Source organism: Petromyzon marinus, chromosome 33 (assembly GCF_048934315.1).
Source record: "Petromyzon marinus isolate PM22_M1 ecotype Great Lakes invasive population chromosome 33, UKy_Petmar_22M1.pri1.0, whole genome shotgun sequence".
NCBI lineage: Eukaryota > Metazoa > Chordata > Hyperoartia > Petromyzontiformes > Petromyzontidae > Petromyzon > Petromyzon marinus.
In genome coordinates, this window is record NC_133699.1 from 4,725,911 (window position 1) to 4,738,553 (window position 12,643).

Consider the following 12,643-nt stretch of genomic DNA (forward strand, 5'->3'; position numbering starts at 1 on the left):
TCATCAGGAAATATTTTTCAAATGTAATTCTTATCACGCTCAATGGTGTAAAGTGCACTCTCCAACTCTTACCGACTCGCTCTAACCTCTCTATTTATGAGCTATAAAGAAGGGGCATTGCCCGAAACATCGCCTAGTATTTATTTATTTTTAAGGCCATAGCGTTGTTGACGAACGAGTCGAATTAGTTTTTTGTTTGTTATCGTCGCCTGTTATCAATCCACTGCTGGATGAAGTCCTCCCTTGCCAGGCAGTTGCCCACCTCACGCAGTCTTGTGACGCAGCGAGATCCACGCAGCGCCTGCACATGCGCACGCCGGCTGGGCGGTGCTCGGAACTCTCGACAAAGGAGAGAACATTCCAGAGATCACATCCACCACGGAGCACGCTGCCGACGACATCAGGTTGCGTCGCAGCAGCCGGATCGATTGTTGCATTGCACGACTTGAGATAGATGGTGATGAGTAGGCCTTCATCCAGCAGTGGATAAATCATGTTGATTTCCTGGATGCAGCTGCATCGTCTGTGACAGCACGGCTCTGACTGCATCACTGCCAACTGCATCCACTGTGACTACCTGTGTGACCGTCATCCAGGAGTGGATAAATCTTGAATGATGATGACGTCATCATCGTCATCATGACGATGATGATGACGGCTGAGCCGCCTTTCACCCTGTGCTTCCCAGGTGGCCGCTGCTGCTGCTTCTCGTCGGACGGGAAGGCCCTGGCCGTGGGCCTGAACGACGGCAGCTTCCTGGTGGTGAACGCCAACACGCTGGAGGACATGCTGTCCTTCCAGCACCGCCGGGAGATGATCACCGACATCAAGTTCTCACCAGGCTCGTGCCGCGATATTCCCCACCGAGCCAGGGGGCGGCCCAAGCGAAGCCGCCGTTCCACTTTTACCGAATCCTCTCCGCCCGTTCCACGTAGCCCAGCGTCGTGGTTTCACCCCGGGAGACTACCGGGGCCGTTTGTCACATGGGGGGTGGTCCGTGCAGATTTTTGGGTGGCGGTGCAGCGGCAGTGCAGTGGTTACGCAGCGGCAACTCTCGTGCCACACAGCGAGAAAGCGCCCTGGGTTCGATTCCCGACTCGGGCGCCTTTATCCGCGAGGTTTGTGTGTTCGCACCCCCACCCGCTCCCGTTCTGCATGCGTTTCCTTCTGCATGAATTTCCCCATTGGAATGGTTGGCCAATAGGCCAATAGGTATTGGCCAACCATCCCACTGCTGAAAGTCACCTGGACGTGAGTCAAGAGGGATGACGCACAGCGACAACATCGGCCCCCGACTGCCATGAAGTTGGCAGAACCCTCCTGAAAAAGTGTATTGTGACTGGGTGAGGCTTTTATGGCAAAACCTCATCAGGGAAAATAATAATAGAATGCAAATTGAGTCGTGACACACTGCACACGCCTGATGATCGGTAATCGTTTCTTGTGACGATAGCTACATCACTGACCCACGATCGTCTACGTGTCCTAGTCTGTCGGTCCTATCGACTAGCAGGGGACCTACAGGTGCTACGTTCGTCTATATGAGTCTCAATATAAGTCTGTGGGTTTAAATGTGAGCATATCGGGGTCGCTGTGTAAGTCTATGGTCCCAGCGGCGCCGTGTACTTGGCATGGGCCATGCTACAAGTAATGAACTGGCTTCAACTGTTCCTTTCCCTCCCCATTTGTGGCCCAGCGCCTGTGGCCCCTCCGGCCTATGGACCCCGGCACAGTCGCACCGCCTGCACACTCGACAGCCATGCCGGTGGAACACCCCCCACCCTCCCCCCCTCCCCCCCCCCTCGTTCCCGCGGTGCCGTCGTGGGGCTCCCTTAACAGGCGGCGTCCGCTCTGCGCGTCGTTCGCAGACCCCGGCAAGTATCTGGCGGTGGCGTCGCACGACGGTTTCGTGGACGTGTACCGTGTGCTGAGCAGCAAGCGCGTGGGCACGTGCAAGGGCGCGTCGGGGTGCGTCACCCACCTTGACTGGGACACGAAAGGTGCGCCGCCATCGCCGTCGCCGAAACGGTGCCGAACTCACCGTCGCGCCGCCGCCGCCGGGGCCTCTCACCGCCGCGCCGTTATCCGCCGTGCCGTGCGAACGGCTCGTTTCGTCGCTTGCTCTCGCCGTAGCGATGCGGGCTACCCCAACGTTGCGGGCTGGTCCCACGTTCGTTTGACCGATCATCGCGTACTTAAGCACCTCGCCTCTGGTATCGGGCGCGTTTGCCGGTCATGTACCGCAATTCCGTCGCAGGAACCATCACGTGCGTTGCTCCGTACAACGACAAAGGCCACCCGTACAGCCTTAACAGACTGTTGGGGCAAGTGATGTTGGCGAGATAATATGAAAGCCGGCATGGCACACGAGGGGGTGGGTGGCCAGCAACCACGCCTGGCCGTCTTTGTCTCCTGAGTGGCAATGTTTATACACTGCACCAGGTACTCATTTGAGGCTGAGTCGACTTTGGGGAAGCCCAGGACCAGTTCAGATAATTGTCACTGGCATTTACCGTGATCGGGAATCGAACCCAGGCTGACGGGTTCGAAGTGCAGCATGTTTACTCGCTGCACCACCATCACAACCCTCGCCAATCCATCATAACCCCGACACCCCTCGCCCAGTTCAAAACACCACCACCATCACACTCCCACCACCCTAAATTCACCGCTGTCCCACGTCACTCCTATGCACCACCATCCCATCACTCAACCGCAGTTCCCATCGGTCACCATGATCCCCAGCTGCCTCTTGCCCCACCCGTGCTGTGAACCTCCCCGCCTTTAGGGAAGCTCATTCAGGTGAACACGTCCGCCAGGGAGCAGCTGTTTTACGAAGCGCCGCGGGGAAAGCGACAGAACATCCATCCGCACGAGGTACCATGGGCTAATGTTCCCAAGCGTCCCGGTTTGGCCGGGACAGCCCCGGTGGTTTCAGAATAATTGTTTGTCTGAGTGTCCCGAAGGTTGAGTGAAAATCGGGAATTTGTTCCGAGTGTAAAAATGTCTGGCCTCGTGCTTTACTCATGATGTGGGCAACGGGCGGGGCTACCAGAGTAATAGGCGGAGCTACCTGGGCAGTGGGCGGAGCTACATTGGTGGTGGGCAGAGCTACCTGGGCGGTGGGCGGAGCTACCTGGGTGGTGGGTGGGGTTTATTTTATTTTTGGGTAAAATTACACCGTTGCAATCCCAGTATGCACACTTTTGTGTGTGCACGTATGCTGACCGTTTCACCACGGCAGCATCGTGTGTGGATGTGAGGCTCGTGAAGGACGATACTGGGCAGTTGGAGGCATTCGCCCTCCAACAACAACTGAGGGCAGAGGAGCGACTCTCACAACAACGAGCGGAGCGCCAAGCGGCTAAGATGCAGCAAGTTGGCACAGCTGGTGCGTCTGCTAGTCATCTCAGCCAACCCATGGCACCTGGGTCTGTCCCGTGACCTCCTTACAGTGAGCCTTAAGACACTTCACGTAGCCTCAAGGTGCACGTAGCCTGGTTCAGCCACCGTGGTGACGTCACCGCCACTTAGTGGCGAATGGCGGGTATTGGTATTGGCGTACGCGTGTGTGTGTGTGTGCAGGCCAAGCGGCTTTAGGTTGTGTTATGGACGTGGGCGTGTGTGTGTGTGCGTGCGTGTGGACGTGTGTGTGTGTGTGCTCGCGTGGGTACAGGCCGAGCGGCTGGAGTTTGCGTCGTGGACGTGCGTGCTGGGCCCCACGTGCGAGGGCGTGTGGGCGGCGCACAGCGACGGCGCGGACGTGAACGCGGCGAGCCTGTCGCGCGACCGCTCTATCCTCGCCACGGCCGACGACTTCGGATTCATCAAACTCTTCCAGTACCCGGTCAAGGTGCCCGCTCTCATCACCATCGTCGTCATCGTAGTTAGCCGGGGTCTGCCCACTGCTGACTGAAGGTCTCCCCGGGGCCCGCCGCAACGCTCGCGCACCACGGCTCTCCCGTGTAATATAGCCGGGCAACTGGCGGAACGGAACCACCGTGCGTGTAGAAAATCAAACGAGCTCAGACGTTCTATTCCGAACCTGCCAAGTTGCCTTCCCTAGCCCCCTCTGTCCGGTGCACGTGTCCCCCACCCACTACAACCTCGGTCCGATGACGTCAACAGCGGTTCCCTGCCTGCCACGTTCCGTGCCTCCCAAGTTGCTCACCCTCGTCGTCGTTATCTCGTCGGCCATCAGATATCCCGCTGCTGGGTGAACGCCTTCCCCGAGTCGTCATCATGATTTTGTTCCCGGTCCTGCGCTGCGACGAGGCTGTCGAGCTCCCGCACGCGAGCTAATTTCCTTGCTCCACCTCCACGGTGGACGTCCTCTCCCTTTGGCCGCAGCTCCATTGTCTTACCTAGGTGCGGTCACTCGGGAGGTCGTGGGACAGCCCCCACCTTTGGGAATTCCGCATTGCCGTGGCAGGGGCAATGACGGAATAAGCTGTTGTAAGCGTGAGCGTGTCTACATACTCTCACTGTTGATGAATAGTGCTGTGAGTGTTGCCATTACAGTGATACCGTTGTTATTATGGTGACTTGTGGCGGTTCGCGCACTGCGCGGATACCTAAGTTGGATTCCTAGCCGTGGCAAACTCCAGTGATATCTGAGCCGGGCCTGTAACCCCCTCCTTTAACGGCCCGCACTGACCAGTGTGGCAAAGTCTGTTCAAACAACCCCCACAATGTTGGACTTCTTTACACTTTGCCAGTATCATATTATAAAGACGACTTCGACGCACTTGTCCTGGGAAGGATTTCTTTATTAAGGAGCTACGTGCTCTCCCTTGGACAGGCGAAGACCCCCACTGCAACAGCCCCGAGTTTCCCTTATATACGGTGCGTGGCCACGCCCCCGTCCCGTGGCCACGCCCCTATTCCCGAACTCTCTCGCTGGCCCTAGACCACTCGCTCTAGAGGTTGACTCGATTGTCATTACAAAAGTATTAAAAAATAAGAATAGGTTTTATCCTTTCTGGAAGGGTAAACCTATTCTTGTTTTGGCAAAAAATGTCCCATTTTGTCGCTGCTCACCCCGAGCTGTAAATGCCCTGATAGTGTCATTGTCTTTGTACTGTTCGCCTTTTGGCGTTCTCTGGTCTATCACTGGTGAGACGAGGCCCTAAAGAAGGCTGTCTCTGGAGTAGGCCAATCAGTTTCAAAGGCAATGCATATATTACAAAATATGCTCTGATAATTAATTATCAGAGCATGTTTTGTTTGCGTGTTCACCACAAGTACCGTGTGTGGTTAATGCAGCACTTGTTTCTATTTGGTGTTTGAACATCTTAACACCTCCGGTTTTATTGCCAGAAAAGGTAGAACCTATTCTTATTGTTTCTTCATTCTTTCGTACCGTACGTAGCCAACCGTGCTAATCGGAGGTGCGGTGAAGGACGACAAACTAGGCCATCATCCAGCATTTACTTAATCATCAGCAGCAGCCATGGTCAAACCACTGCTGGACGGAGGCCTCCCCAAGTTGACACCGCCACCTCTCGGCGATCCCGCGATGCAAACACTCCTCACATATGAATCCAAGGGTGCCACTGTCGCCCGCGCGATTCAAACTACAATCAAACGATTCAAACGCGGCCCGCGCGTCCTGCGCCGACACGCTCGCCACGTGAAACACTCCATCCGATCTCTCCCTCGCCACGCGGCGTCGCCAGCTGGCAGCTTCTCTCCGAGCGCCAGCCGCCGCCGCCGCCGAACCTTTTGCCCGGCAGGCCGCGGTTAATCAAGCACCGGCAAAGCGTGGAAATCAGTCGCTCGTCATTAAGGGGGAATAGCATTAAATGAGTGAAAAAAACAACAGTATAGCAGCTAATGTGTGTGACGGGATCGCAGTCAAACCGCTCCCCCCCCCGCCCCTCCTCCCAGTGGGGCCGTTTGGCAGCGGATGATTTGACATTGCCTCTCAGGTTTGGGAAATGCTGAGCATCGCGGCAGCTTAATTATTAATTGGCGTAATAACGAGAGCCATCTCTGCACAGCGGGCGAGCGTTTTGCTCCGCGTGGAGTTGTAATGTCTGCTCGGGCTGCCTATGAACATTTAATATTGGGCGAAGTGCAATGCGCACGCGTGTTTTCGCAGCTGATTATTGTTGTTCATTTTTAAACCGCAGTTGCTATAGCGTGGATTTTTTTCTCCAGATCCTCCGGTTTGTTTCCCTATGGATTCAGAATAAACATGCGTTCAAGAGCATTTGACTGCTAGACATTTCCACATGGTAAGCCACACCGTTGGGCTGTCAATTTGTGGCCAGGTCGCTTCTGAAAAAGAGATAACAGCTCAGCGGTCTTAGTAATAGGAGACCAAACCACAAGTTTGATTAATGCATTTAAAGTGCGGTGACAGAAGAGACATATATATGCAAGAGATCGAGATGTCGTGAGATGATAGAAGAGGGAGACAGAGATGATACGGTTGAGAGATGAATTTGCATTTCTCTTTTGATCAGGATTCGATTCCGAGACGACATTCGGGGTTAACTGCTTTACTTTTATCCTGAATCTGTGGGCTCTCGCTTTGCTCCGAGGGAGGCCAGCGGCCACCGTTCCCGGTGTCGCCCGCACTAGACAACCCGAGCAGCGGTCGGGCGACACCGACGGCACGGTGGTGCCCGACGCTGGTGCCCGACGCTGGTGTTTGGCCCGCTGAAGTTGTATAGCTCTTTGTCAGAAGCGACCTGGCTGTCTCAAACGATAGCTCAACCGAATGGCATATCATCACGTGGAAATTTGTAGCAGCCCAAAAAAATGTCACGTTGATGCTGAATGTTGAGGGAAAAACCGGAAAAAATCCACGTGACCACGGGGAGGGTGACACGCAAACTCCAAATATGCAACAGGCGTCGGTGTCGGGATCAAAGCCACGACCTCCTGTATACCAGACGAGGTAGTTAACCTCTCACGAGCACTTCTGCCCGGCGCTGCCGTAACCTTCCTCCCCCCTCTTCATGCCACGTCCCTCCGTGCCACACGTCTGCAGGGAGCGTACGCGCGGTGCAAGCAGTACGTCGGGCACAGCGGTCAGGTGGCCAACGTGCGCTGGGCGTACGACGACAGCCTGCTGCTGAGCGTGGGCGGCGCCGACACGGCGCTGGTGCTGTGGAGCCACGAGCGCGAGCGCACGCGCGACTTCCGCCCGCTCGACAGCGAGGAGTCGGACACCGACTCCGAGGAGGACGGAGGTGCTGCCCCCGACGTTTTGAAAGCGCCACCAACGCGCTGAGCTCGCTCTCTCTCTCTCTCTTTCTCTGTCGGTAGCCGTGGGCGGCTCACGATGTCGTAATGTCCTGGGTGTTTTGTTTATTGTACCCACGTGTGTATACTGTATCCCCCGCGCCTACAATTAGCACGGTTGGCTACGTATGGTGCGAAAAAAGTCCAGCATACGTACAAGAAGTTCAACATTCATTCAGCAATGAGCCCCAGAGGCAGCACCAACGAGCCCCAGGGGCAGCACCAGCAAGCCACAGAGGCATCCTCCACGTAGTTCTCATCGTCCGTCGCCGATGACCTGATGTGGGCCGGCGCCGGACCGCTCATGTTCCTCGCTGGCGCTTCTTCTTCTTCTTCTTCTTCCTCTTCTTCTTCTTCCTCGTCGATGACGCTCCTGGGGGTGGGTTTCCTCCATCCCGCAGGCTACGACAGCGACGTGGAGCGGGAGCGGGTGAGCGACTACGCGTCGCGCTCGGCGCTCACCAACATCCGCCCCATGGCGGGAGGCGCCAAGCCGCACCTGCAGCCCAAGGAGGCGTCGCCGGACGATCGGTGGGTGTCGCCGGGTTGCACCCGCGAGCGAGCGCTTTCGGCGGCGGCGGCGACGGCGGTGGCGTCGTGCCGCGTTTAAAATGGGAAGCCACGAGTGGTGCTTCGTCTTCTTCTTGTTCGTGGCGGACTCGCCGAGCAGATTCACCGACCAGACGGTCGACCAGATGGTCGTCGGCCGCTGTGAACTCGGGGTGCGGTTCTGCGGTGGTTTTGAAGCAAGCCATCAATCGTCAACCGGAGCCAATTCCTGACTGAATTTGTGTGGGCGTACCTAAATTGGGAGGGAGCCGCTCGCTCAGGCCCCCAAGGTGGCGAGATGTTAACTACCTCGCCAGGTACGCAGGAGGATATGGGTTCGATCCCGACTCTGACACCTGCTGTATAAATTTCGATTTAAAGCTTTCGTGACTGCAAGGATTCATCTTCTTTGGTTCTTTCGGTAAAGTCACGCGGAATGAGAATAAAATAATAAAATAAAATATGACAATAAAATTCTCACCTGATGAAGGCTACTTGTGTTGTGGCCGAAACGTCGTGAGAATTTGATCGTGTTATTTTATTAATTTATTATTTTATTCTCATTCTACGTGACTTTACCGAAAGAACCAAAGAAGAGGAACCTGCTGTATATTTGGAGTTTGCATGTCTCTCTCCCCGTGGTTGGGTCCTAGGCCGGTCGGGGCGTAACGTGAGTGTAGACTTGCACGTTGTAGTTTAACACGTAGGCTTTCGGGACCCAAAATCATCCATAATAGAGGTTTTTTTTGGGTTACGCGATCTAACCCAAAGCACCTCTGTTATTTGCACGTGGTAATTAATTCAACCGTACGTGAAAGAGAAGCCTCGCTCGCTCCCACCCTCGCTCGCTCACTCGCTCGACGACTCCCGAGCGACTCAGTCTCGGTGTAGCGCCTCAGCGCTTGAAGGAATAGCTCGACGGATCTGCGCGCTACGCCGAGTGACCAGGGTTGTGGAGGCAGAGCGCCGTTGTTTTAGCTCCAGCGCTTAGGGCGAGCAGCTTCCTCCCAACCTAAAGGTTGCGAGTTCAAATCCTGGCTGTTGAGTTGACTCGGCCCATCGTTCCTCTGTGGGTTGATGACTCGAGTAACACTTTGTAGGGAAGTCAACAGCGGTCTGTCCTGTGGATAGACTACCCCTCCCCCATCATAGTAATGTGGAATTTCCATCACTGACTCAGGGCTGCAAAACGGGAGATGAGCACCGCCTCATTAATGCTCGTCTGAGCAGGAGATCAGGAATAATTGATCGGGTGTTGAATTTTCCCTCCATATCGTGTGCAACTATTTAGTTCCAGTTCAGTTCTTAATGAAAGCACGTGACTCACGTTGTCAGGGCCGTCCATGGGGTGGGGTGGGGGGTGCGGGGCTTGGGGTGCGAACCCCACCGTGACGTGGTAGCGCAGGACACCGTGACGTGGTAGCGCCGGGAGGGGTGGGGGGGGGGCAAAAGCGCGGGGCCCCGATTTGCCGTCCACCCGAGGGACGCCTCTGCACGTTGTTGTTGTTGTTGGTCTCGTTTCTGGTTCTCACACACACCAATATCGTCTCTAGTGATGCCTGTTGGTAAAAAAAAAGTTATCGTTATTTAGAAAATGTGTGAAATTGTAAGAGGATGTTAATTAAACTTTTGAAATGCACGATTGATCAATGATCCGTTCATTCTGTAAATATGTAAAATTCCTTAAAACATCGATTGTTTGACTTTGTACGTCTCATAGTGGAGTTAAACTTAACCCTGGACTGCGGCTGACGGCATAACATGTGTCTTTGGTTGGTCTCTTTGTCCTGTTTTTGTGTTTGTCTCTGTCTTACCATCAATGCTGCTGTTTGTCTGTATATATGTGTTTGTGTGTGTCTGGCTGTCTGTCTGATGCATCCGTCTGGCCATTGTTCGGTCTGTCTGTGTGAATCTGTGTACATTTGCCCATCCTCTCTCGCTTGGCTGCCTTCCACCGCGGCCTCGCTCTGTGAGTCGATCCTTTGTATGCCAACGCTCTTTTACAGAGGAACCAGGTAGGGTGACACGTGTGAATTTATTTTTCACATACACTCTACTCGCACGAGACATTCGATGATGACGGTGACGGTAATAACGATGATAGTCGTAGCTCTAATAACAATAATAATAACAGCAATAACAATGCACGTCCCTTGCGTCTGACCAGGCCAGTGCTCAGCCGCTCCCTCGCCATGCCCGACAAGGTTCAGAAGAACAACGTGGGGAAGAAACGCAAACCGATCGAGGTTAGAAACATCTTGCAGTCCTGCCCGATGGTCCGTGAATAGATTTGGATGGAATCTCACACTGTTTTTTGTGCTACGTCATGCCTTAAAGCAAACAAAAAACACGTATTCATCTATGGGACCCCTTTTTTTGCCGGTATCAACATTATGAAGACGAAAAAAAGACGAGGCTTTAACCCGTTTTGGCAGTCACACAGGAGGTTCATATTCTTGGTTCTTTCGGTAAAGTCACCACGTAGAAGGGAAAACAATAAAATAATAAAAATACAAAACGATAAAATTCTCACGACGTTTCGACTGCAACACAAGTAATCATCATCAGGTGTGAAAACCACAGCAAGAAACCTCGTGAGAATTTTATCGTTTTATATTTTTGTTATTTTATTGTTTCCCCTCTATGTGACTTTACCGAAAAAACAAAGAATATGAATCCCTGCAGTCACGAAAGCTTTAAATCAAAACACAGGAGGTGTTAAGATGAACGTTTTTCACCTTTCGTTCGTTCCTCAGTTGGCTTGTCCTGGTGAGGGTTGTGGCCGCAGCACATTGAGTAGGGTGATCTCGACCTCCCTCTCCCCGGCGATACACTCTAGTTCTTCCTGGAGAATTCCCAGGCATTCCCAGGCCAACCGAACGACATAGTCCCACCAGCGTGTTCTGGGCCGGCCCCCGGGGGTCTCCGCCCAGTGCGACGTTGCTGCTGCCCGGTAGAGTTCCAGGGGGAGTCTACCGGGGGGGCATCCTTACCAGGTGCCTGAATCACCTCAACTGGCTCCTCTCGATCTGGAGGAGCAGCGGCTTGACTCGGAGGTTCTCCCGGATTGACGAGCTCCTCATCCGATCACGGAGGTTGAGCCCGGCAACCTTGCGGAGAAACCTCATTTCGGCCCCTTGTACCCGCGATGTCATCTTTTCGGTCATTACCCAAAGCACATGACGATAGGTGAGGGTGGCAATGTAGATCGACCTTTGTTCGAGAACTCAGCTCCCGCTGTTAAGGTGTCCAAACACCAAATACATACCTATTGCAAGGCATCAAGTCTGCGTTGATCACACCTACCTTTGGCAAAACATGCAAACAAACATGCCCTGCGTGTTCCAGACGGCCGCAGAAGCGCATTTGAAAGCGCGCGATGCAGTGACCATCTTTGTTCGATGACTAGCCAAAAGGTGGTGTAAAGTGCAGCCTCCAACTCTGAATATCCACTCCATGATCCTTCCGGCCAGTGTAATTATGCGCTGTGAAGAATTGCTATTGCCCCAGAACGTCGCCTGCTATATAGGCCGCGGCGTTCTTGACAAACGTGTTCACTCGGTTGCCGTTAACTGCACCTGCACAGTGGCGCGCTGGCGCAGCAGCGGCAGCAGCAGAAGCGGAACATCGCGGCGCCGCCCCATCCGTTCCATCTCCCATCTCCCCCCACCGCCGCTCGCCCCCCCCCCCCCCACCGCCCCCAACTAGGACCTCTCGCTGGAGCACGTGTTCGGCTACCGCGGCTTCGACTGCCGCAACAACCTCCACTACCTGAACGACGGGGCCGACATCGTCTACCACACGGCGTCCGTGGCCATAGTGCACAACCTCGCAACGGGTACGTGCGCACGCGCATCCACTGCGCGTGTACGTTGAACTTCTCTCGCAGCGTACGTAGCCAACCGTGCTAATCGGAGGCGCGTGGGAAGGACAACAGGTTTGGCTGACCACGCCTTGCCACCATTGTGGCGAGATGTTAGCTACCTCGCCTGGGTTCGATCCCCACCCTGACACGTGTAAATTTGGAGTTTGCCATATGTATCTTTCCCCGTGGTCACGTGGATTTGTCTCCGGGTCCTCCGGTTTTTCCTTCCACATTTATTGGCTGCAATAAATGTCCACATGATAAGCCGCTTCGTTGAACTATCATTTGTGGCCAGGTCGCTTCTGAAAAAGAGCTATGTAGCTCGGTGGGCCTTACCTGGTGAAATAAAAAATAGTTTAATCATTAATATATAGAGGACCACCAGAGCTTGGGGGGAATGTGGTGCCGACTCACTGTGTGGCCGCTGCTGCCTTTCCACTTATCTGTGGTTCCTCCTCGTGTCTCCGAGTCATTCGCTCTCTCCGAGTCATTCTCTCTTTTTCCGTGTACTTCTCTCCGAGTCATTCTCTCTCTCCAAGTCATTCTCTCTTTGTCCGAGTCATTTTCCCTCTCCGAGTCATTCTCTCTCTCCGAGTCATTTTCTCTCTCTCCGAGTCATATTCTCTCTCTCCGAGTCATTCTCTCTCTCCGAGTCATTCTCTCTCTCCGAGTCATTCTCTCTCTCCGAGTCATTCTCTCTTTGTCCGAGTCATTCTCCCCGAGTCATTCTCTCTCCCTTGAGTCATTCTCTCAAGAGATAATACAGCGGCGATGGTGGCGCATTACAAGTTTTAATCATGATTATTTTCTTAGCGCTGCTGGATATTAGCCCTGCTACGTGTGATTAATAACCGGCGTGGCTTGTCGTTGAGCTGTGATGGGTTTTCAGAATGTCTAAATTTCAAAGACATTCATGAAGTTCGCAATTGGCCAAAAATGTGATGGGCAGTTTTGCTTTGCCATCCCACAGTGCTG

At 54.0% G+C, this 12,643-nt stretch overlaps 1 protein-coding gene across 4 annotated transcripts in view; it reads left to right on the forward strand.

The window, feature by feature from the left end:
* Positions 1-12,643, forward strand: part of LOC116948337 (echinoderm microtubule-associated protein-like 6) — a 190,034-nt gene that overhangs the window by 150,207 nt on the left and 27,184 nt on the right. For all 4 annotated transcript variants that reach the window (XM_032964911.2, XM_032964913.2, XM_076071462.1 and 1 more), the window contains 8 exons: positions 689-841; positions 1,869-2,000; positions 2,789-2,877; positions 3,677-3,853; positions 7,001-7,202; positions 7,656-7,785; positions 9,971-10,049; positions 11,512-11,641. In XM_032964911.2, coding sequence (XP_032820802.2) covers positions 689-841; positions 1,869-2,000; positions 2,789-2,877; positions 3,677-3,853; positions 7,001-7,202; positions 7,656-7,785; positions 9,971-10,049; positions 11,512-11,641 — 1,092 coding nt within the window. The remainder of the gene's footprint in view (positions 1-688; positions 842-1,868; positions 2,001-2,788; positions 2,878-3,676; positions 3,854-7,000; positions 7,203-7,655; positions 7,786-9,970; positions 10,050-11,511; positions 11,642-12,643) is intronic.